Source organism: Diadema setosum, chromosome 13 (assembly GCF_964275005.1).
Source record: "Diadema setosum chromosome 13, eeDiaSeto1, whole genome shotgun sequence".
Classification (NCBI taxonomy): Eukaryota; Metazoa; Echinodermata; class Echinoidea; order Diadematoida; family Diadematidae; genus Diadema; species Diadema setosum.
This window is the reverse complement of record NC_092697.1, coordinates 3,336,161-3,362,832: the sequence shown is the minus strand read 5'-3', so window position 1 is coordinate 3,362,832 and position 26,672 is coordinate 3,336,161. Positions and strand designations below refer to the sequence as shown.

Below are 26,672 nucleotides of genomic sequence, written 5' to 3'. Positions count from 1 at the left end.
TGTAACTTGAATTGGAGCAGCGAACCAAAATGCAGTGTAAAACTAACAATTTTAACAGCAAATAGTTTAAAAGCACGCTGGAATACGCTTTAGAGGAGTACTGTATTTGAAAGATCAAAATATCCCAGATTAAAAGATTAAAAAACTAACATGCACAAATATGCGCATTATAGAAAAATATTAGGTTTTTAAGAGGGCCTAATTTTCATTTCATTTTGATTTGCGCATTACGAAGAAACTAGAAATACATGTTTATAATATTGAATTCTTTCCTAAACTATTCTAAATCAATTCGAGTAGACATTTCTATTTCATTTAAAATTTTACGGTGAAATAGAACTTGTAATTCAACGAAAGGTGAAATGCGTTCTTCGTCTCCCAACTTCGTCTTGCAAACCAGAGCGGCGCCGAGCATGACTTCAAAGCGTAATGGAATGCTAGACATCCCATTGTAACGCCTTGAACCCAAACATGTGTTTGCATGAATTACGAAGAGTTGCCACTCCATCTCTGTAACACCTCCCTGATTGTATAATATTTGTGCAAAATCATACATGGCATGCACTACAAAGATAACGCCGTTTTTGCAATTCACTTGTAGTGACAATACAATATTTCTCTTTTTTTTTTGTCAGACATTCTTCAGAGGCAGATCACGACGGACCGGTCAACTGGCCAACGTCCTTTGTTCCTTATGCAAGCGAAAGTGTAATAGTTCCGGTTGGCGGATTAACCTTCAAACTTTTGAAGCACACCGGAAGTCGCGGAAGAGAAGTTCCCACTGGTCACGTTTTTTGTTTTGGTTCGTTTTGTTTTTTGACCGTTCACTGTCATTGTAGTAGTTTTAAAAATCTTTTTGGTATTATTTTTGTATACAAACATAATTTGAATTGATTTGATGTTGAAATATGCCACTGTTAAAATCTACGATTCCACTGATTATCTTTCCGCTTAGCCATCGTATCGGCTGTTAACATGGCTGTCTTGCCCACGACATCGAGTCCCTTTGCCATGTTATTATGTCTCCGTCAAATCTTTATTCGACTGTAGAAGACCCACACTCGCAGACTCGTAGTTGCATAATAATAATTAAGACCATAATTATCATCGTCAGTAATATACTTCATGTAACCATCTACTGACAAAATACATTTCCCTGGTCAGTTATCAACCCTTCACAGTAAAAACCTGCCATCTCAACTGGCGTTCTTGGACTGCAATTGACCCAAAGAAATTCTATTTTCACCAAAAGAGGGCGAGATACAGTTTGAAATCGCTTCAAATCGACGGAGTGACTAATTTGCATTTCACATTATTGGCATCTTCAACAGCGCGTTGTCGAATGAGACTTCGGTCCGCGTATTTGCCGGTGTTTAAATGCCTATTATAAGTACAGTGTATCTCTTGACAATGGTGAGATGGGTTCCCTGCCCAGACGGAGCCTTTTATGGGAGCGAATTGTCACTCTCGTCATTGTGGTATATTATATAAATCTCTATGTTTTGACACTCTGCGACTGTCATCAGCTGGTTTATAACAACACAAGCGGCAGGCCGCACGTCAACATCCGTCCATTGTGTTCAGTCAATGCGTAATCGCACCAAGGAGGTGTCACACACTCCTTGATCGCACTGACCCTGCTCGTCGAGTACTCATGAAGTAACTCCTTTCCAGCCCACTTGAATCTACAAGATGCGGATCGGACGTGCGGCTTGGGTACAGGATGAGTTGCAAATTAGCCTGCTGATTAACACAGCTTGAGTGTGAGGTCTGCAACGGCGAGAGGATGGTTAAAGGACAAGTTCACCTTCATTAACATAAGGATTGAAAGAATGTAGCAATATTAGTAGAACACATCATTGAAAGTTTGAGGAAAATCTGACAATCCGTTCAAAAGTTATGAATTTTTAAAGTTTTTATGCAGTCACCGCTGGATGAGAAGACTACTTCAGTGTATGATGTCACATGCGTACAACAATATAAGGAAAATATAAAGAGAATTTCACAAAATTTCGTCTTTTGAAAAAAGTACACATTCCCTTGACTCGTTGCTGACATATGTTATGGGTAATATCATTCCCATTGCCTTTGGAAAGAGATAAGTCAAGTGCTCTTTTATTATTCGAAAAAAGTAAAAATATGTTGAATTTTCCTTACATTTTCTTTATACTGTTGTACTCATATGACATCACGAGCCTTAGCAGTCTCCTCATCCAGCCGTTCCAACACAAAATTTTTAAGAATTCATAACTTTTGCATCGATTGTCCAATTTTCCTCAAACTTTCACTGATGTGTTCTACTAACATTGCTGCATTCTCTCAATCCTTATGTTTATGAAGGTGAACTTGTCCTTTAAAAGCTGTTTGTGAACACTCACTCTCAGTTATCCCTTTGATAAAGAAGGTATAAGAGAAATTTTTTCAACCCATCTTACGAAAGTTGGTCACGGTTTAACCATCTCAAAGAAAACAGATTAGAGCTAGGGGACAGTGTTCGGTTACAGGAGCATTTTGTTTTGTTTTGTTTTGTTTTTATCAGTTGAAACAGCAATGACTTTTTCTTAACTTTATTCATTGCGGTTTCCTCAATGATATGACAATCATGCAAACAAAACGATGCTCACACTCAATCACAGGTAGTTTGAAGGTCATTATAATTAACATAAGAGATATCATGTATTTTATTGGGGGAGGTTGGTGTATCGGATTAGGTTCATGATATTGGAATCAAACCAGGAAAAAGAGAAAATGCACGCCACTGTTATAGGAAGCGCTTTTCCAAAACATTTACTCGACGTCATAGAAGCGCATTTCGCCCCATGCCTATCGATTTCTGGATACGCCACCATATTAAGGATGTTCGTCAGGATTTCCAGCATTTTGTCGCGATCTTGACCCTCGATAACAAAGTGTCAACCTCGCGGAAGCACTTGCAAGAATTAAGGGTGACAGAGTGTTTGGGGAAAGATGCGAACGTTTTAGACAGGAAACCTGAACGTGTTGCGCAACGGACTTCGTATCATAGCAGCTCACATTTAACGACAAAGGCAAACAACAACAACAACGACAACAACAACAACAAAACGAAGTAAAACAAAAACAAACAAAAAACAAACAAAAAACAAAACGAAACCAAGCAAAAATAAAAACAAGTACTAAAAAAAGTTCACAACAACAACAAACAAAAATACTGGCAACAAAGCTTAACAAACAAATAAAAAGTAAAACAAAAACGATTAATACTCAAGTAAAAAAAATAACTACTAAGCAAAAGAAATTAAAGGAAGTAAACCTATAAAACAGGATAAAACAGTAACGAACATCCCCGAAACAAACAAACAAACAATCAAAACAACAGAAAACCATACCGGCAGCTGGTGTGTCGTATATGTAACGATGATTTATGTTCATGTTCTTCTGGATAATAGTCGTCTAGCTACTGTATCAATTAGCAGATTGACAAAATAATAATGGATGCTGAACGGACGATCAGTACATCATTATCATTGGGTTTAATAAAAGCAACAAAACAAACTAAGGGTGCGTGACAAGTAGATTGGGAATGTAAGCAGCAGATGTCATACTGTTATTTATTTCACCAATATCTGCTTTTTGTAGTAGAACCGTATGCTATGAATTGTGATACTTTATAATATGACAGACGTGTTTTGTTTTGTTTTGCCTTTATTTAGGTTAAATTAAAAAGAACAAACAAGATGCGAACTTGATCGAGATTACATATCATGAATATGATGTGGAATGATTCATGGAAATGTTATTTCCCGTGTCATTGCATGAGAGTGATTATGCAAAGCGAGAGTGGATGAAAATAGAACTGTAAACCGGAAATGACTCTTCGCAGCATATCAAGACAAATCGTCATTCGTTGAATTAGTCTCTCGAACATACAAGTAAACAAATAACAAAACAAACAAAACCTAAACACAAAAAATAATTTCAGCTAATGGACAACTGAAAAAAAAAAAAAAATCTGCGTATATCACACATTGACTTAATACTTCAATGTGATCACTGCTAGGCCTATACGCAACTTTGTGATTTATTTATTTTTTTCACGAACCCCTAAGCTGAAGTTTACGGACCCACAAAATTGGATTTTAAAACAAGTCAATGAAAATATCAATTTTGATAAAGTAAAGTAAAGGCATCCAATCACGGACTGCTTTTAAAAAAAAAGGTGAAAAATTCAGGTAAATATGACAACAAAGTATAATTTCAATGTGTACTGCACAGATCCAATCTATATTGGCCAGTGCGAAATACATTCTTCCGTCTTTTGACAACTGCATTATCTTCCCTTGGATAACAATGCACACATCAGAAGAAGCGCCATTTTTTTACTTTCTTTGGTTTGTTTGTTTGTTTGTTTGTTTGTATTTCTTTCCGAATCATACAAAAACACATAATCATGACATCAAAATAATATAAGGAGGATAGCCCAATTTCAGTGAGAATACCACTGTACTTCCTTGGGGTCCTTCGATTAGTTCAACTTAACAATAACAACAACAAAAAAAAGTATATCTGACTTGGCAGAAAACAAAAACAAAACAAAAGCAACAAATTTAAAAAAAAAATAAGCTAGACAATATTCCAAGAGTACTTTCATGGCTTGAAAGCAATCATATTCATAGTGAATGGCCAAGAGAAAAAAATAACAATTTATGGGTAAGTTGGTTCAAAATGATCATTTAGTAATATCTTAGAGGATCTTAAAGTTGTAGCATTTCGTGTTTCAACAGGTAATATATTATAACAACTGCCCTGAAAAAGAATGCTCTCTTTCAGCCATTTGTTTTAGGTTAACTCTGACTCTCATTATTATAGATTAAGAATGTCATCTGTCATTTCAGGTTAGATGATAAATTTGCTATTAAAGAAAACCACGGAAGTAATTTCGGCTGTATGGTTTTCTTTTTGCTTTTTCAGCTTCCCTTTTTTCCCTTTGATTAGCCCAACAGGAAACTTGCAAGAATCACTTCCTAAAGGCAACAGGATTTTGCTGTTTAATTGTTGGTTTATTTGTTTTATTTTGTTATTTGGCGCTGCTAACACACACAAAATGTTTTTCTTTTTTCTTTATACAATACATTCGCCTTATTGTTAGACACCTGTTGACTCATATAGAGGGGAAGTATTCAACATGGTATTAGAACACTTTATTCTGTCAAAGACCATTTTGTCTATTATTAGCCATATACTGCACTTCATTATTTACATTTAGGTCTTGTCCTCGGCTATGATTGGGTTATAGAGCTGGTGTACCAGCGTTCATACTTCGGGCACAGTGTGGTTGGAACGTAGGATCTGACTAACAATGGTATTATTTAAGTGGTGATTTTATTCATTACAGGCAGCTGACCAAACCGGCGTCTTTCCTGTGAGTAAGAAGATGTAGGCTCTACTCATTGGTAACTTTTACCCAAATTGGTCACATATAATGCAATTAGAATATAGGAAATTGGCAAAAAAGGAGGGGGAGCTGCATTTCTTTCATAATGAGGTATAAATGTCAAGAAATACCCAAAAGCCTTTTGCGTGGGAAAACGCAATTAAACATGTTAGACAAAGTAAAAGAGCAGAAAAACAATCTTTTTGTTCCTAACATTGCTTTCAAATGCATTCCATATACTTACTCATTAAAAATTAATCTGTAAATCCTCTCAAATTTGCTAATACAATAATTAACTCCCCCCCCATGATGTCCTATTATTTCATATATTTTGCGCATTTGTAAATGTGCATGGATATATGCTTATCCCAATGTGTCTGGCAGAACAGTATTAAAACGCTATCTTTCAGACGAAATTATTATGTAAGGCAACTGAAGTAACAATCATCTTAAAGGTCCAGTTTACCTTTGGGAGCAGTGATTTCAAAAATTTTCAAGATATCATATTTGATGCATATGTGTAGGTCTGTTGTATCATAAAACATCCTACCATATGAAATATTTGCAATAAAACCTAAAATATAAGGAGATATCAGGGTTTTTCTCAATAAACCGTAACTGTATACGGTTTAGTCTGGAAAATTTTTTATTATAACTATTGTTCACATTTTGTGTATTTAACAACACTTAACATCGATTATACGGATTCAAATTTTGACAGTGGTTGTTTCTATCCCTAACTCACATTTTAGAACTATTTTATAGCACTAATGCTTTCATCTGCAAATGGTAAATTATGCCTTTAATATCAAACATATAAATTACTCTTTTGCACGACTTTCCTCCTTATTTTAATTTTTATTTTTTTTTATTTTTTTATTTTTTTTTTTTGTTATTCGGGTCTATGTATGAAATGTATATCGGCAAAGTGACTCCCAACACATATGCGGCCATATATTATATTGGGCTGATGTAGAATGACAACCACGCATGTTCCCCATTGACAGTCATACGCTAGCGTGTTCAAGTACGTTAAGCAGACCGATCAGTGTGAGGGAATGATAAACTATACTTCAGCGTGTGATGTGCCTTGTGCATAGTAGTCCCTCATGCTGTGGGCGACATGAGCTGCTGTAAGTCGTGATAATTTTGTTTTGTCACTAGCAAACGGGAAATATCTATTAAGCGCTGATTCGGTGACTTAGTACGATGCTCCTACATCGAGTGCCCTGCTCTTCCGCACTTAAAGTCTAGGTAGTCAGCCCCGTAGTCAGCAAGTTTCGCATGGAGGCAATTTAATACGTAGACTGTTCTACGCAGAATTTACAGTATATGACAAGTGCCTGACCTTGCGAGTGAAGAGATCTCACACGTTTTTACATTAATACACGGCAGATTGCTGCGAGATACTTAAATGGTTTGGTACAATGAAAGTTCACAATTTGGTTCTTTTTTTTTCGTAGCTATTAAGTAAGATCCACAAAAGAATAGATGACTGTACAGTCTATGCGAATAATCAGAGCATTCATTAACATGATTAATGACATTAGTTTACAATATCAACATGCAAAATTTTGTCATTGGAACAAGGGAAATATTGAGGACGGAATACATTCCAAACGTTATTGTTGTAACGACGTTGCTACCATAGAGCTGAACATATTTGTGCACTTTTGCTTTAATTTCCAAGTTAGATCAAATTTCATTCATGAACAGAACATAATATATTCCTAACTTCAGTGATGATGATCTTATTTGGCTGGGTACGTAGGATAACCTGTGACGTCAATACCGGTACTGTTTCTTTAAAGCCAGCTCTTCCATTATCATCGTCAACTTAGCATAGATGCCCATTCTCACATCTCTTTATGAGGACAGACCGAGCAAGATTCGAACTCAGAACCCTTCACTTTAAGAGCACAAGGGCTGAACCTCTGTACCACGATGTTTCCCCAAACAATGATGAATTATTATAATCCATAATGTATAAAACTGTCACTTTCTAATATGATATGAGAAAGTTTGTAATTTCTACATAATACGATAATTCTACGCACACACACAAACATGAACATTATGTTCATGTTTTTGTGAGTGTGTGTGTGTGTTTTGTTGTTGTCTTTTTGAAGTTTTTAGAAGTGTAGGGCAAGATTGGACAAGCATTATTCAAGGATTTTTTTTTTCTCAGTTTGCGCAAAATTTGAATACAATATGAAACTATCTGATGAGAAACAAATGTAGCTACACCTGTACTTACACCCATTCCTACTGTGCGAGACTGCATGTTTTGCTGTTGTTGTTCTTTTTCGCGGGGGGGGGGGGGGTGTCCAAGGTACCCTTCGACGGAAGCTTGAGTGGTAGCCGATTGTGTCACTGCAGTGTAACCCTTAACGGACCGCCATTCTAAAAGTTCATAAACACTGTATTTGCACAATCAAGTAGCCAGAAGTATATGAGAGAGTGTAACCTTTGTGTTTGTATTGTAAGTCACGGTGTCATACATGTATATATTTGCGATGCATGATTATGATGGTGACACGATATTTGCTCCTGCAATGAGGGTAATTGCCCCCGTCTTATTTTCTGCAACGACCTATAGCTAGGCTTATTAGGGTTAGGATTATGCTTGTGGGCAGAATTTGTTTGGCTTAGCGTACAGATATTTCATGGCAGCAATCTACTTGTGGCAGGAGCCAATGTCATGTAACCGTATATAGATATCTACGAATTCACATACACACAGTCATAGTCGTACATACACTTGCATACGCACACAAGAAAAAGACTCTTTGTATTTAGTTCTTTTTTAGTTTGTAGTTTATTTTGTTTTGTTTTGTTTTTGTTTTATTTTTTTATTTTTTTATTTTTTATTTTTTGGTTAGTTTTGTGGAGGTCACAGGAAGCACCCGTGGGTTTCACTGAGTGGCTACCGGACACGAAATGACGATATCGGGTGAGAAAGGAAGACGTTTGTTTGGGATGTTTTTGTTTTTTTTTTCAGGAACGCTGCTGGCGTTTCATGTCTGGTCTTGAAACCAATTATTCAGAACGAGCATAATGAAATAACAAACATAAATGACGATACTGAGGAAAAACAGGAACAAATATTTCCTCGTAATTTGAACTCAGTGATAAAAAATGCTGTCATAGATATTTCTCCTTTTATTGTTACTTGTTTCGCTGGCGGTTTTCTATCTGCATGCCCGATTGAAGTGGAACTACAACTCTAATCGCATTGTTAAATCTCAATTCGAAGATTATGTGTTAAAGCGTATATAGGAGATGTCAGTGTTTCCTTTCATGAAAAACAAGATGTCGTTATCACTTCACCGTGACTCTGTGAACAAATCATCGATCACACTCTAAGAAAAATAGGTCCAACTTTGCACCTTATATGTCACACTATAGGTGCACCTTGACGGGTGCAACATTACACCTTTCTGAGCAGAAAGATGCAAAGTTTAACCTATAAGTGTGACACTGGCACAGGTGCAAAGTTGAATCTAACAATTTTTCTTGGAGTGTACCCTGCAATTGAATGTCAACGAAGTTTTCATCTTGACGCATAATGACGCATAAATCGGACCTTCATGAACCTCAGAGAGACACCAGAAGGTGAAATTGCAAACATTGTGTTGATTCGAGAGATGGGAAAGCAGAATATTTATCACCTCTGAATCCCAAAGGTAGCGGAGACATGATGCACGTTTCAATCGTCAGCCCGTGTAGTTGCTTGTAAAACGCGATAGCAGCAGAATGAGGAATGCGAGTTGGGGAAAATTGGCGAACTTATAAGAAAGATTAATACAACATAACATTACACGATAGTAGGAGAAAGTACCCCCCCCCCCACCATATGCAAAGCCTGTGACATTTTATATCGCCTGTTAATTATTTTATCAAGAGGAACATTTATAAATTCAACAAATCGCAGGCTTCAATGTCGACCTTCGGCTGGCATGCTAATAACGTATGCTACACGTGGGAGGATGATTAGAGATTGGTCACATGAAAGCTGGCATGTTGCACCCGATGTCGACAGATACCGCTCGCGGTTACCATGGCGACTCAGCTGTTGATACGGAAAGGGGGAGGAGGAGGAAGATAAGGCGAGGGGAGGAAGAGGGTGCGAATTATTATTATTTGTTTGTTTTTTTTTTATAAATTTCGACAACACCTTAGCAGCGAAGTTCAATATCATAACCAGGAAACAGTTTTGCTTGCCTGTTGTTGCTGGATGGTAGTTTTTTGAGCGACATGAAAAGTTGAGGAAATGATAAGAACGTTTAGAACCAGTTTTATTTCACTCTGGTTATTTATTCGAAGACTTATTCGAAGAGAAAAAAAAAGCAAATGGTAGCGTGCCTTAGTCTATCATTGAACCTTTTATGTTTTGCAAGCGTAAACTACAATCCCTGAAACATAACCGAAAAGTCTATCGCGTTGCTGTTTGATCGTAAGATAAACATTTCTCTTCGACGTATACTCTAAAATTCTATACCAAGGATTCAAGCAAAAAGAGGAAGACATTGGAAGAAGAGCCGATTAATACCGAGAGCAACACTAACCGTTGCCATGGCGACTGGAACAGGTGACTCACACTTGGCAGGGTATGGTCAAATTATAAAAGGAGATTCATTTGTTTCTTTCTTTTTTTCATTACTTTTGGACAAATCCTTTTCTTTTTCCTTTTTCCCGCAGCCAAAGAGAGAGAGAGAGAGAGAGAGAGAGAGAGAGAGAGGAAGAGACGATCTAACGCCCGCTGCGCAGTCTTAAGTCCTTCACCTTTTACGGGATCACAGGATCGAATCTTCGCTCGGGTATCTTGTTTTGCGGTGTCTTTCTTCACTCTGGTGAATAAAATGGGTTCTAGCAACGCCGGGGGTATTTTAGGTCGTGCAGGTGGGAGAACAACGCTTAAATATTGGAAGTCTACCCTGGGCTTTTAGCAGAAGAGTAAACGTATGGTAGAGCTTGAAGTGTCCACCCCCAAGTAGAACACCACCACCACCAACAACAACAACAACAGCAACAAAAACAACAAAAGAATGCGGCCATTTTGCATTTTGCAATGACAATCGATTTCTAAACTTCGCTAGAGTATAGGAGGGCAAGCGCGTAAGTCAAATGAGTGCGATTTTGGTCACGTGACTCGAGCAATACCATGCATGTTGTTCTCCGCGTACACTGACGCGCAAAAAATCGGTCGTCGCGCTTGCGCACTAGTGACCATGGAATTTGTTTGAGGTATTTGTAGCAGAAACTATAGAGGTTAAAATAAAAATCGCGATTTTTAGAGTTCCATGTTGAAGTAAAGTGTCAGTAGGTCTCACACAAATGAAAGAGCGACAAATGAAAAGTTGAGGCACGCGCCATGCGCGGTTTGGCATCAAATGTGTGGCAAAATGACGATACAGTTCGAAGGCGATGCCGCACCCAACCACACCAGGTCCTTGTACAGGTGTGCATGCGTGTGTGCTGCATTTCTGCGCCAAACTGTCAATACACATGCACAAAAATACATGCAAACTAAAGGCAACCTGCAGTGAGCCTTTGAAAGCACGTATGAGTACTAGTATGTGCTATGTTACCCTGCTCGTGCCCCACTCCAGAAAAATGATAACAACAGAAACAAACCAACCGGAAATCCAGACAAGTCATGTCCCAAGAACCCTCTACCCACACTCCAAGTCCGGCTACTGCCGGAAACACTGTCATTTAAGTGAGTTATAGTTTCCTTCCCGTGTATGTCACTTTTTGGCAGGAGGGATAATTTGGCTGAGTGCGCATGTGCACTGTTTGATACTCCATTACTTTTGGAATTTATAGTATATAAGATTACAAAGATGAAGAAAAATGACGAGAAATTAAGACCTCTTTTTTTTTTTTTAATCTGATGATGTTCTAAAAAACAAGAAAAGAAAAAAAAGCAACATAGTTGACACATGCAACACCTGGACTTGACTGAACTCGTCGAATGATTTTTTTTTTTTTTAAACTTGTTTCATGTTGCATGTTCCATAATACGGGGCCGGATCCGGGGGGGGGGGGGCAACCAGCGCACGCCCCCCCCCCCCATTATTTTTCGTTAAAAACAAAAGAAATAAAAGGAAAAAATGAAACGAAACCCGGAAGTAGCACCAGAAATATTAGTTGCGCCCCCCCATTAACAGAATTCCTGGCTCCACCCCTGGTAATGCCTCAGCTCACAAAGAGACTTTCTTCGCATCTTCACCATAGGAATAATTGCAAATCGTATCTTACAAAGCTTTGATTAATCAAGACGGTTTCATCGCTAAATCCGTCAGTGCTTAGCTTTTACCTTTTCCTTGCGTTCTCCTCCCCCGACAGGCCTCCGCAGTAAAATGGCCGCGTCTCGTTGATGCGTGCGTAGGTTTTCCTAGCTGGATCACAATCCCAGTTTATGACGTTCTGCCATGAAGAAAGATGAAAACGAAGAATATCCACAATCTTTCGCGTTACTCAAAAAGTTCTCACTAATGGATTGTGGGCATTGTAACATTTTTTTTTTTTTTTGTGGAAAGCGACATACAACCATTGTAGATTCAAGTTTCCCTGTGGCTCGTTACGCCTATCACAATGATTTAGTGATACCGAATATGAATAAATTGATTAATTTCAACATAAGGTTTGATAAAGACATGACCCCGTATTTCATAACCGCTAATCATTATCTTATGGAGAATTTGCATTGGAACACGATTATTTGTAGGATCCTACTATATGTGCTATCGGCTCACTGTTTGGATTTTGAAAGAATGAGCAAAATCAATTCCAGTTTTCCATTAGTTCCGTATTTGACCCGAAAAAAAGAAGTGTCATGAAGTTCTTGCTTCACGACAAAGGATTATGGCATTATGGTGAAAATGAAAACAACGCTAACAAATAATAAACAAAGAAATACGCAAAACAAACAAGAAGACTTAGCCAATCACATGGCGTTATGACTCAAACCCACAGGTAAACAAATTATTGGGTTAAAACAAGGGGACAAGGAATTTGGGAAAACTGTACCAGTTCACTTGTTACTGTCGTTCCTTCGCAGCAAGCATAGTAATATACGTCCGTGTCAGAAAGGGACAATTCCGATATCTTGCAGGTTGGGTTAGCCGGCGTTGTTGACCCGGTTCCCGTTCCCTGAATGGCTAGCGCTGTCCCCATACGGGCTGTTCCCGCACCCCTCTTCTCCACTTCCGCGTCATATTCCGTCGCGTCAAGAAGGCGGAATTCAGATGTCAAAAACACCACAAGATTGATGATGAAAGTCGATGTCCGGATATGCATTTTCATTTTGTTGTTCCCCCCTCTCTCACACACACACCGTCTTTCACTATCAGCGGGTGAGGTTCGATTTGTCAATCAAATCAGATGCGTGTGTTTCGATGCCCAGTGCGACTTTGACACTCCGATGCTCAGAAAGAAAAAACAAAAACGATTAAATATCAGTCAATGACATAGAACGCGGTTTCGTGCATTAATTCCACATCCACTTTTAGTAGCTGCTGGTCAGCATGTACAACAATGTACCACAGTTCTGCACCTCACTCAACTTATACCGTTTAAGTAGGCTTTCCGCAGACGGGTGGCTGTGAACGAAACAGACCGAGGAGTGAGTCAACTTTTTCCACCAATCAGCAGTCGAGAGATAGAGTACTGCTGTATAGCCCAGCGCCTGACTCGGAAGTCAAAGGGTGCGTAAAACTGAGACGGGACAACTTAAGGTTAGAGAGAACGCTGTTTTCATGAATATAAAGTGTAATCGGCATTTTGCTCATGTATTTCGATGACAACTGCATGGCAAAGACTGCTAGGATTACAGTGAAAACATTGTGGCCTTGATAATACCGACGGATGATAAGTCACCATATGACAATAGGAAACTTGCGGAAAGATTTCTCCGTTTTTGTGATACGTAATCAAACATCGCACAATCGTAGAAATCTTTTCTGATAATCTGTCGATTAACTTGCAAAGTACAGTACGTATAGGGAGTTAATCGGCAATATTATCATGAATAGATAGACGTCAAACTAAGAAATTCTGGCGCATGGTTTAGAGTCATGGTCTCGAGAAGTGTTTACAATAAAGCAATAAAGGTGTCACCACATAGGCACTTATGCAAATTAAACGAAGCCAATATGTAATAACCTAGAAATGAAATGATATTGCCGATTAACTTTTGAAGGGTTAAGGGTTGTAGTTACTGAATTTCCAGCCACGGCAAAACATTTAGGATATTTTAGTGCACAAACAGATAAGAGTATTGTCAAATGATGATATATTCCGATTTTTTAAATCTTCCTGTCAACTTTGAAGTTACTCTAATGAAACTTCTGTGGCTCTGCCTGTTTGATTTTAATCTGCTCATACAGTCATATTGGAGCGGCATTTCACCTGAAGTACACGGCTGTTATATCATCTTGTTATCGCTGTATATTCTACGCAATAGGTGACAAAATGTTTTAGTCCTGCTTTCACTTACAACCGGCCATCAAGTTTAGAAAAATCAACACGTGCCAAAACAACTGAAATGAAATGAGACATAAAGGAAAGAAAACACAAAGGAACATTTGACTACTTCGAAATTTGGGTTATAAGGTACTTAGCAGATCGTAGATTTTATTTTGATTACTCTGCATGACTTATACTTTACGTTTTAGGTAATGAATTATGAAGATCACCAATAAGCAAGGACACAACAGCTACATCAGCCTAATAAGGTGCTAGAAACCAGAATCAAACGACACGCAATAAATATACAGTGTATAACACGAGATAATGCTAATACAACGTGTAATTACAGTACTGCATACACGTTTCACCCTTTAGCCTTCGATTACTATTATACAAGAGCACGCACGAGAAAAAAATTGCAATGTAATTATGACAAATTCCCGTTGCGAAATGTATAGATTTAACATTATCTGCAAGAACGATAAAGTAACCTCGTATTCGAAAGTGGGATTGTTAGATTAAAGCTTGCCTATTTCAAGGATACAAATTGAGGCAGAGAAGCTACTACATAGATTAAGTCTGCAACTGAAGTTTTGTTGTTTTTCCATAATCTTTTCTTGATTCCATATTCAATACAATTTCATAATAAATCGAATCACATGTATTACAGAATTCACGATTCAACAAAACACAATTATAATGAAATCAAGCCAAGCTGTACTTTCAGCAGGAAACAGTGCATTCGTAAAGAATATACAATGCACCGAAAAAAAAAAACATGCACTGCTTTCTTACTTTTATTAAAATCAAATGGAGCTGTCCTTCTAGAATGACAGTGAAGTACTGAAGTGAAGCATGACAGTGAAGTACTGAAGTACTGAAGTGAAGCATGACAGTGAAGTACTGAAGTGAATTACTGAAGTACTGCTATCTGATCGATTACAATTCAATCAAGGCATTTATTCTTTAATCTATATAGTATATTCGAGTTCAATTATTCCTTCATATATCTCGTATTCAACCGTATATACTATAATCTATATATTCTTAAATGCATTCTCTATCTCCAATGAACGTGAAATGCAACTTAACTGTTGATTAAACAACAATATAACTGTTGGTAAATAACAATGTAGTTCAGAAAACTGAAATTTACCTTAATGAAATTCTTCCTAGACATTGAAAATAGGTGAGAAGGCAGTTGAGTCATTTTTCCCCTGAAGAAATACATTGTTATTCAATTTTCTTTCCTTCTTTCTTTTTTGTCGAGATCAACTTATTCGGCTTTTCCAGGCTTCAACTGTGATAAAGGTTTCTCCTGAACATTGCTGAACAAAGTTATTGTGAAGTACACAGTTTTTCCAAATGATATAGACACATTTCCGGATTTATTGGAAGGCCTTGTCTCATTTCAAATTTTTAAAATCACCAACTTGTGAAGATTCTCAGCATTTCGTGACCACATGATCAAAATTCAATTCCTGCTATAAGTTAACGTTAGATAACACTCAATGGCATCTCGGAGCTGAAAAGGGATTTTGGAAATTTCAGTGATAGTACAAATTTGTATAGTGACAATATCCCTGTCTTCGTAAACAATAAATATAATTATTTCTACGTTTCACCGCCTTTTCATAACAACTGATTGAAAATGTTCCCTTCATCGACGAAAATGCACGCCTACTCCAAATTATTCTGTGCTCTAATAGTTGCCATGGCTTAAAGAATGATGGGCATACATGCTCGAGTTGGGTCTAAATTAACTGAATTTGAATAAACACCGCTGTTATAAGAGATCAGAACCATCACTTTCTATTCGGTCTATTGGGCCGAAACTCGGCCAGGCTGTCGATAGTCCAGCGGAAATGACCCGTCTTTCAACCAGAACGCTAGTAGTGATTCGAGTCCAACCCTAGTATTTATTATATGCCTATGATTTTTAGCTTGGCTACCATCAAAATACTGAATAATTTGGGTACATTTACCTCGATGAAGGGCAATTTGTCAATCACTTGCAATAAAAACAACTCAACGCACGAATCAAAAATTTGAACAGGGTTTCACTATCTCTGGATGTCAACCCGAGTACGGCATTGACAACGGAATACAAACAAACCACCGACGATAAATACAGGCTTAATCCTTGCTCTACCACTTACGTTGGAAAGTGTGTACAACGCTGATGGGTTTTGTGCGCCAATAGGCACTCAAAGCACACAAAGGGTTAACCAATACCGACGTGTCGTGCGTAGATCCCACTCATCCTCAGCTAGTTTATCATTCACTTTCGTCTGACATCGCTGGCGTCTCAAACTGTCAAAGGTTAGCAAACAGAAACTTGGCACTCTGTCTTGGCAAATCCATACTACGGTCCATGACTAAGTATGGCCGGTAGCACATCTTGGCAGCGCATGAGAGCACGTTGCTTCCATACTTCGAGGATCGTAAACTATTTTGCAGATATAAAAGATATATAAAGATCTGAATAGAGCAAGAATGAAGGGGATTTCCCCGATCAGGAAAATCCCCGACATTATTAATTGCTCTTTTCACATCTTTATGTATCTTTTATATCTGCAAAGTATTAATGTTTCCATTAGAAAAATGAAGACGCAAATCTATACTGTCATACTACTACGACTACTACTGCTACTATTACTACTACTACTACTACTACTACTACTACTACTACTACTTACTACTACTACTACTACTACTACTGCTACTACTTACTACTACTAGGTCGAAAAACCAGTAGAAACCAGTGGAAACCAACAAGCATTTTAACTGGTCTTTACTGGTTTTAACTGATCTTAACTGGTTTCAACTGGTACCAGTTGAAACCAGAAGGTAACTCCAACTTTCCAGTAACAAAATAAGCAATTCTAATTGAAACCAGTTGATATCAGTTGAAGACCTGCTGGTACCAGTTGATACCAGTTTAATCATACTGGTACCAGTTTATACCAATTGAAGTTGCACTCCTTACCAGTTAAAACCAGTTGATAGTCTACTGGTGGCCAGTTGTGATACCAGTTCAAGTATCACTGTACCAGTTGGTAACAGTTTCTGCCAGTTGAAGTCTTACCGGTACCAATTGATACCAGTTCAAGTCTCATTGTGTACCAGTTGATACCAATTGAAGTCTATTGGTCTATAAGTTGATACCAGTTGAAGTTCCCAGTTGATACCAGTTCAAGTCTCAATGTGTACCACGGTATCACTTGATACCAATTGCAATCTACTGGTACAAGTTGATGCCAGTTGAAGTCTTACTGACCACAAGTTTATACCAGTTGAAGTTGCACTGCTTACCAGTTGAAACCAGTACAAGTCTACTGGTTGCCAGTTGATACCCGTTAGCATCACTCTGTACCAGTTGAAATAGTTCCTGCCAGTTGAAATCTTACTGGTACCATCTGATACCAGTTCATAAGTTTCACTGTGTACCAGTTGACACCAATTGAAGTCTACTGTACTGGTCTATAAATTGATACCAGTTCAAGTCTGAATGTGTGCTGGTACAAGTTGATACCAGTTGAAGTCTTACTGGTACCAGTTGATACCAGTTGAGGTCGTAATGGTACCTGCGGCTGATGCCAGTTTGAGTCTTATCTGGTACCAGTTGACACAGCTGAAGTCTATTTTTTGAATTCGATCAGTTCATCAGACCAATTAAAAAGTAAACAAAACTTAATAAAACAAAACATTTGGCATGATTGAACTTGGACTCTTAATGATTTCAACTAAATTCAACTGGAACCAATTTAGATCAGTTGACACGTACTTTAACTAACAGACTGTATTTTGACCAGTGTGTGTTTGTGTGCAAATAGTTGACACAATTTGAAACCCATGTACCTGACTGGACTTGCTTACCACTTCATTCCAGATTAAAACCCAGTAACTAAAACGTTGAAATTTTAATACCAGTTGATACCAGTTGGTTCTATTGGTTTCTACTGGTTCTATTGCTCATGAATAAGCTATGCAAATTCTCTTCGTGAAAAAGATAAAATATTGTTAAATTTAATGTTTTTTATGATTTCAATAAACTCTGAAATATCTGAAATGTATTAGAATTTTATCTAACATTATTGCTACCATGTCTTAAACCATTACAACTAAATGGCCCTATATAAATGAATGATTTATCCCTGCTACTAACTAGGTCTAGGATGTAGGCTAAGCCTATGTACTTGTAGGTATAGGATTTAAGACAACGGCGTAGCTAGGATTTGATCTGGGGGGGGGGGGCGGTAAGTCTGCGAGGGAGCGAAGCGACCGAGCCCGAGCGAGCGGAGCGAGCGAGGGGGGGGGGGGGGGGAGGGTGTGGGAGGGGGTGTGCCCCCTCCCACGGTAAGATCTTTTTGCAGTTGTAAATGGTGCAACTTGATGCATGTTTTTTGCGCGTTTTATCGAATTGAAACAGTCCCACTTGTTTAAGGTAGCAATATATTTTCATGTCGATTATCATTGAACAATTTTGCTATAAAATATGGTATCATTAATTTTCAATAAATGTCTTGTATCAATTCTTTGCACTGAATATCTGAACGCGACTGAACTCCAGCGAGCGGAGCGTGTGGGGGTAGGGGGGAGGGTGTGGGAGGGGTGTCCCCCCTCCCATGGTGAGAACTTTTTGAGAGCATTTTGATGTTGTAAAAGTTGCAATTTGATGCATGTTTTTGCGCGTTTTATCGACAGGAAACAGTCCCATGCACTTGTTTATTAAAGGTAGCAGTATATTTTGATGTAGATTATTATTGAACAATTTGCCTATAAAATGGTATAATTTGAATACATTTCTTTTATTAATTCTTTTCACAGAATATCATGAACGCGACTGAACCCGAGCGAGCGGAACGAGCGAGGGGGAGGGCGAGGGGAGGGGAGGGTGTGGGAGGGGGTGTCCCCCCTCCCACAGTGAGAACTTTTTGCATTTTGATGTTGCAAATGGTGCAATTTGATGTATGTTTTTGCGTGTTTTAACGAGTTGAAACAGTCCCACTTGTTTAAGGTTGCAGTATATTTTAGTGTAGATTATTTTTGAACAATTTGCCTATAAAATGGTATCATTTAGATAAACTTCTTGTATTAATTCTTACTCTGAATATCATGAACGCGACTGAGCCCGAGCAAGCGGAGCGAGCGAGGGGGAAGGGGAGGGTGTGGTGGGGGTCCACGGTGAGAGCTTTTTGCATTTTGATGTTGTAAATGGTGGAATTTGATGCATGTTTTTGAGTGTTTTATCGACTTGAAACAGTCCCACTTGTTTAAGGTAGCAATATATTTTCATGTCGATTATTATTGAACAATGTGGCTATAAAATGGTATTATCTAAATAAACGTCTTGTATTAATTCATACACTGAATATCATGAACGCTGTCTGTTCAGCAATCAAACAGAAAAATCATGCACTCGAGGGGGTAGATAGGGGCATTTCCCCTCCCACACGAAGGTGATTTTGAATTTTCAGACCTGAAATTCAGCGATCTGGTGCAAATTTTTGGTGCAATACTTTTTCATCGAAGTGTTAAAATCACGGAATTAGCTCTTATTCCGAATGTGCATCATCTGTGTGTATGTACAAAGTCTAGTGAGGTAGAGCTTAGGGGAAGGGGGAATCCCCTTCCCGCTCGGCGGAGCTTTTGCGTTTTTAGAATTGAAATAAAGCGATCTGGAGCACACATTTTGTGGAAAATTCGGAAATTGTCATTCCCAAAAATGTACTAAGTCTATAATGGGTAACAAGCAATGGAAGGGTGGCAAGATACTTCTCCCATATTCAAGGGAACTTTTTTTTTCAGTTTTAATCTTTTAGAACTGAAATTCAACAATCTAGCGCACACTTTTGTTGGAATATCTGGAATTTGTCAATCAGAAGAGAAGTGTAGCAAGTCTGTTAAAGGAGATTCTGTGTAATTTTCTGATTGCAGTTAAACGTTTTGGTGCACACATTTTGTGTCATATTTGGAAAACTGTTTATGTTCAAAGTGTAGCCACAGTCTACTTCTGTGCATGGGGGGGGGGGGGGGGGGAGGGGAGGAGGAAGGGCGGGCGAGCAGAGAGAAGGCGTGGGCGAGTGTTATCTCCACCCTTCCAGTACGATGGAGCTTTTATTTCCCTTGTATACATGAGGGAACTTTGAGTTTTCGGAATATAAGTGATAAGTCTTGTGCACTCAAAATTATTCATAATTTTTTGTAAATCTAAAAAGTGTACTAAGGCTAGGGAAAGAGGCACAGAGTGGGAGGGTTTGGGAGGAGAGATTTTGCGTATTTTGAATTGAAATTCAACGATCTGGTGCACACTTTGAGTGAAATATTAAAAAAAAAATGATCTTATTTGATGAAAGGTTGAAAAGGGGACCCGCTTCATGTGCATGCATACAGTATACACGCATTTTTTTTCCGCCTCCCAAATCCCCGGTCCAAATCTTAGGGGGGGGGGGGGGGGGGGCGACCGCCCCCATCGCCCCCCCCCCCCCCTTGGCTACGCCACTGATTTAAGACTAACTGTTGGAATTTTGAAGTCCTAGGATAGCCTGGCTTAGCACTAACAATGTATGTGCCATATATTACTTTCCTCGCAAAACAGAAACTTGGCACTCTGTCTTGGGAAATCCATACTACTGTCCATGACTAAGTATGGCCGGTAGCACATCTTGGCAGCGCAAGAGAGCACGTTGCTTCCATACTTCGAGGATCGTAAACTACTTTGCAGATATAAAAGATATATAAGGATTTGAATAGAGCAATTAAGAATGAAGGGGATTTCCCCGATCATGAAAATCCCCGTCATTATTAATTGCTCTATTCAGATCTTTATGTATCTTTTATATCAGGAAAATCCCCGTCATTATTAATTGCTCTATTCAGATCTTTATCTTTTATATCTGCAAAGCATTGTTTTTCTATTAGAAAAATGAAAACGCAAATCTACGTCATACTACTACTACTACTACTACTACTACTACTACTACTACTACTACTACTACTACTACTACTATAGTAACTAGTGCTACTACTTAGTATTATACTCACTATGACAATTTAATCAGCAAGGCATCTTGGTTAAAAACACTACAAGGCGGAGGTTTGTAGATAGATTAAAGTCTCAGGTTGCAAGCCATTTTTACGGTTGGTGATGACCTTATGTCTGTCACGTCATTATTGACTAATATACGGTGATCATTAAACATCGTCTGCACGTCTGTTCACAGAAACCCTAGTATCATTCTTACCTGAGCAATCCTGAAATGACTCGTAAGTGGAGGGATTGCATAGTTAAGATATTACGCATAGGAATTTTGAAGTCCTAGGATATCTTTGTGAATACGCCTGGCTTAGCACTAACAATGTATGTGCCATATATTACTTTCATCGCCTTAATTAGGAGAATTTACAACTGGCTAAATAAGAAACAATGCATAGGAACAGGATCAGAAGAATTCACATCACATTGAAGAAAGTATTAGATGTTTTCTTTTGCCGTTGCAGTTACACTGCGACATTAAAGAATTGGAACAAGAAACACGTAAATTGTACGCTGAGAGTACACAATGTCATGGTTCCATATTGACCGATCATTGTTGACCACTTCAGCGCGCTGAGACGCGCTGAAATCGTGACTGACGCGAAGCGACGTGATGTTGACGAGAATGGGGTGCCCTGCCTCAAGACTGGCTTAAACATGAATACGGAGGGCGCTCTGACTGTTGATCATCAGGCCGGTCCGTTCGATTTGTCCTTGCCGCGGCCGCGGCGGCAGCAACACTTCTTGCAGCAACAACAACAGCACAAGCAACAGATGAGATTGATGAGGAAAATTCCGCCTGCGACAACAGAGAGAACGATCAGCCAGAACTGGCCTGAGCTGATGTCACCTACAGACGAACTGCAGCACGATTGGTCGTTGCAGCAACGCTCGGGGCACGTGTTGTTGGTGACCACGCAGACGTCGCTTACAAGCGGGCAGCAGTCCGTCGGGCAGGATTCGCTGGACTCCTTTTCGTCGCAACGCCCATCGCCGCAGAAAGCCGCATCAGCTGCAGATCTGAACAAGTGAAATCAAGTTATAATATATCAATCAAAAATATTCCTTGCAAAATTAGATGTTCTTACACATTCATTAGTTAATTGAATTAATCAACATAACAGTGGGCCACCTCTGCTCTCGCATTTATTAATACAGAAACAGATAAGCACAAATCTTAGAACAAAATTTTTGTATAAACACACACACGGACACACACATACATACTTACGATAGCCCTTCACGCTTCCTATTTGTGTGTGTGCCTGTATGTATTAATTTTTGAAGCAGATGATATATCAGTTTACGGATACAATTTATACCAGCCTGCATTGTCTCTGACATATATATATATATATATATATATATATATATATATATATATATATATATATATATATTTATTTATTTATTTATATGTATATATATATATATATATATATATATATATATATATATATATATATATATATATATATAGTATATAGCTCACCCCAGATACTTATCTTTAAACAAAAGCAGGAACATTTAGCACCTACTCAATGTACCCCCTCTATGCTTTGTTTATGTTTTCTGCCTAAGAATAATATATATATAGTATATAGCTCACCCCAGATACTTATCTTTAAACAAAAGCAGGAACATTTAGCACCTACTCAATGTACCCCCTCTATGCTTTGTTTATGTTTTCTGCCTAAGAATAATCTGCTGGCTTGAAAAAAAAAAAAAATGATACAAAATCCAAAATTTCTCACCCTTCCTCGAAAGCTTCAAACTCGCAAACACCCTTGAAGCATTCCGTCCACTTGAAGCAAGAGTCTGAAGTCAACCAGCGCCATCTCTCGTCGCATCTGTGCCAGTATTGAGAAAACAAAGAGATAACTGATGAGCTAGTGACCATGGGTTTGTGCCATTGCGTCATTGGAAAAATAAGTACAGTCATTAAAAAAATAAAGTGGAGTCACATCCGAATGTTCACAATAGTCATTCCGTATTTGTTATTTACAGTTCCAAAACGCTGTGTCACAATTTTAATTAGAAAACACTTACGGGAAATTATTCGACATTTCATGAAGCTAGATAATTTGACAATTTTAATTGCGCTTTTCGTTGTGTCACCTTTCCTCTCTTTGGGGTTTTCAAGGAAAATTATTGAAAATGATAAAGTCTTACGTATGCAGAATTATATACCAAACCGTCAGCACAACGACTTATCATATCCTTAAGATAATACAGTTTAGCCTAAATCTAATTTGTATAGCGCCAAGTTCACTCTATAATCGTATCCTAGGCCTATAGTAATGCAGGGCATAGCAAAAGCCGTAGCGTCAGATAATTCAAACAATGTAGTTCAATACCAAAAATGCTCCTCTGTAAGTGCGCTACTGTATTCCAAATCTTCTGCTTCATGATAATGATTTTTTTTTAATTTCTTATGCTCATGTGGACTTTGATTCATAATAGAGTAGAATCAGACGAATAGAACCGTAGAAATTTTTATCAAAATCGGTCGGGATACAATAAGAGAGTTGTGGAAGTTTCCATGTTTTATCCATTAAAAGAAAATTAAAAAAACCCCGCATGCTTGAAGATAAGATGAAATCGTCATCTCTTCATACTCTCCGATCGCTTTGCCAAGGTATTGCTATCATCATGTTTTTGGTATAGAGTCCAGCACGTGAAAGCTCGTTTTCACCTTAAAGTCGTACCTGATATGTTATTGTAAGCGACAAGAATGCAAAAGTTTGGCGAGAAGAATATATTTGTTCTAATTGTCATGTCCAAAATGCGAGGATAATATTCAAGATTTGTGTATGTTTAAACAGATTGATGATAAGATCATTTCTGCGCATTTGAGTATATAATTACAATCAAAATCTTTGGGATCCAATAGTTTTCTTATTTTATTTTGATATGAAACCTTTCTCCATAAACATAACAAAGCAACAGCCAGCAGACTTCAAAATATCGACATACTTTGTATTTTGTACGTTTCTTTGTTTGCTTTGTTTTTTACACATGCTGGCGTCTATGCGATGAATCAAATGGAACGTTGAAAAGTTTGCAAATGATTACTAGTTTGTACTACAAGTCAAATCCAAAGGGGAGGGAGGGGATGATAGATTAATCATACCTTTTCCGTGCGTTCCTTTCTCCAGAGATTCCACCACAAGAGAACGCCTGGCTGTCAGAAATTTCTGAAAAGGATTTCCTCTCTGGGTCACAGTTCCAGTTAACTACTTCCTGCAGTTTGTAGAAAAGAAGCAAGTAATGATGATGACAAAGATGATGATGATGATGACAAAGATGATGATGATGATGAGATAGTAATGATTCTCAAAATAATCATAAAAGTAATGATGTCATGACTACTAATGATTACGTCATCCCTTCTGGGATACTGCTTCAGTTCTATAGCATTATCGTTTCCTGTATCAGAAAGCTTTGTTACTTTGCTAACACTACGGCATGAATATAGTTATCCATTTTCACAGCTTGAGCCAAGAGGGACATTGCGGATTAGGTATCTTGTTGTTTAACTGTAAGAATTCAACGGTCTGGATTCGAACCAAGAACCCGACATTTCAGCGCCGAAGTGCTCCCACTGTGGGAAGCCTGTTTTCGCTATCTATCCCTTCCCTTCGCTATCTATCTAGTACGTACCGGTTAACCCTTTCTATGCCAGGGACTTTAGACAGTGTGTACAATGCTATGGGGTTTTCTGAGCCAATCGACACACAAAGGACACACAGGGTTAAACCGAATCTTTTGCCGACTGATGAAGGTTCACCATCTTGTCCCGCAGTGCCGATAGGTACTCGCGGATCCTCCCCACTCTGAATAGTTGTATAAGTGGGCGGTGTTTTACGTGCCAAATGGGCCAAAGTCATTGGGTTATATCATTACTAAGTATCATTTTAACCAGTTAATTAGTTTAAGGGGATGATATAGCAATGGTGGAGACGAAGATTGGGATTTTAACTTTCTGTGAGATATCAAAAATAAAAACACTTATGAAAATTCGTACAGAGCTGAGCATGTTTCATTTTAAGAGGAATTCAAAGTTTATTTGATGAAAATCGTTTTTGGAATAGCTGAGACATCCAAAAAACAAAGTAAAACAAAGTGATCATAATAAAAGGTGGGTCCCATCTTTTATTAGGATCGCTCTTTTTGGATATCTCAGCCATTTCAAAACCGATTCTCATCAAATAAACGTTGAAATCCTTTTGAAATTACATACTCTTTCATAATTTATAAGAGGTTTCTCATCATCTCACAGAAAAATGACAGAAACCTGAGCTTAGGTCTCAACCAAAAACTATACAATCCTTTTTAAATAGATGAAGCGTTATAACTTTTGGAAAATAAAGCTTTCATGAAATCTAACGATGCAAACACAACATCCAGAAAAAACGATCAAGAATTCAACAAAATGGACTAAAACAAAGCCAATACCAGTGGGGCATTTCATCAAGCATTTTGTCAGATACTTTTTTTCGACAAACTGTAATAAGTTATAGAAATCCTTGCATCTGATTGGTTAAGGGCAAATTTGTCAGAAAGAAAAATATCTGACGAAACGTTTTATGGTGAAACGCCCCCAGCATCGTCAACATAAACAACAGCTTCGACCAACAATCCAAGCTGTAATGACAAACACTCCACCCCACCTTACCCAACCTTACCCCACCCCACCCCACCCCATTTCATAGGCCTACCTCTGGACTTGCCCTTGTGGTTCCTTCGCAGCAAGCGTAGTAGTAGTGTTGGTTCGAGAATGATAACTCCGAGACTTGGCAAGTGCCACGGGCTGGCGGAGCGGCCAATAGCTGCGTCGCTCCTTCCGCTGCGAGGCGCCGCGGGACGAGCAGGAGCACGTGTACGAAAGGAACAACGGCCACTCGCAGCATGACGAGATAACTTGGTCTGTTTTCTTTGCCTAAAATCAGTCCATGTACAAATGTTGAAGTGCAAACAATCAAACAAGCAAGATGCAAAGATAGTGAGAGATCCAAGATGAACGATTAGTAAGTGAAGTCGGAATTCACTATGTCTCACACATTACAAAAATGCGCGGTATGAATAGTCAAGATCTGGAAGATTAAGGACAATTTGTGAGGGGAAACTTTTATAGGGAAACTTTTAAATACTTCCATGTTGACCAAATAGAAATGAAAATGCATCATCAGGACAACAGGAAAAAGACAGTGACGAACAGTTCATCCAGCATGCCAACTTTCACTTTGGACGAACCAATAAGCACATTTAGTTTGTTCGAGTTGGGTCGATGTTATTTTTTTTTTTATTTTTTTTTTTGGAGCAAAACTCCCGATGATTGGCTTTTAGCGGGTTTGTATTATGCAAAATCATATTTATTTATTCATTAATTCATCTATTCATTTATTTATCTATATATCTATATTTGTATGTAGACCTACCTGTATGTGTTATGTGTGTGTGTGTGGGCAGTGGGGGGGGGGGGGGTGCGTGCGTGTGTATGTGTGAGGAAGATGGCGTTAGCCCCCAGCAAACAAACCCCCCCCCCCCTGTTTAGGTCTACTAAGTACATTCGCATACCCACACATAAACTCAATATTCATGCGTTGTATCAGTCAGTAGTCGGCTAGTTTCCACGAGAGTTTACCAATATTTTACCAATACATAGTAGAACATTATGCAAACATAATATGATAAATAACAAGACGTCTTTCTCATTATGGTATACATAGTCCTACATGTGTG

At 38.4% G+C, this 26,672-nt stretch overlaps 2 protein-coding genes across 2 annotated transcripts in view; both read right to left on the bottom strand.

The window, feature by feature from the left end:
* Positions 1 to 12,724, bottom strand: part of LOC140236672 (uncharacterized) — a 32,749-nt gene extending 20,025 nt beyond the window's left edge. The window contains exons 1-2 of the mRNA XM_072316595.1: positions 12,449 to 12,724; positions 11,736 to 11,845 (exon numbers count right to left, since the gene is read on the bottom strand). Coding sequence (XP_072172696.1) covers positions 11,736 to 11,845; positions 12,449 to 12,724 — 386 coding nt within the window. The remainder of the gene's footprint in view (positions 1 to 11,735; positions 11,846 to 12,448) is intronic.
* Positions 12,725 to 21,616: 8,892 nt separating this feature from the next.
* Positions 21,617 to 25,840, bottom strand: LOC140237090 (uncharacterized). The gene is made up of 4 exons (XM_072317030.1): positions 25,649 to 25,840; positions 24,061 to 24,170; positions 22,682 to 22,777; positions 21,617 to 21,947 (listed from the first exon to the last, which is right to left on the bottom strand). The coding sequence occupies exons 1-4, from the start codon at positions 25,838 to 25,840 to the stop codon at positions 21,617 to 21,619; spliced, it is 729 nt and encodes a 242-aa protein (XP_072173131.1).
* Between the last annotated feature and the right edge of the window lie 832 nt (positions 25,841 to 26,672).

Bases quoted from the DNA above. Each gene is read 5' to 3' on its own strand.
- LOC140237090 (XM_072317030.1), bottom strand. From the start codon at position 25,840: ATGCTGCGAGTGGCCGTTGTTCCTTTCGTACACGTGCTCCTGCTCGTC. The intron at 24,171-25,648 runs GTAGGCCTATGA...TACAAACTGCAG, and splicing joins CCACAAGGGCAAGTCCAGAG to GAAGTAGTTAACTGGAACTG. The intron at 21,948-22,681 runs GTGAGAAATTTT...TCACTTGTTCAG, and splicing joins TTTGAAGCTTTCGAGGAAGG to ATCTGCAGCTGATGCGGCTT.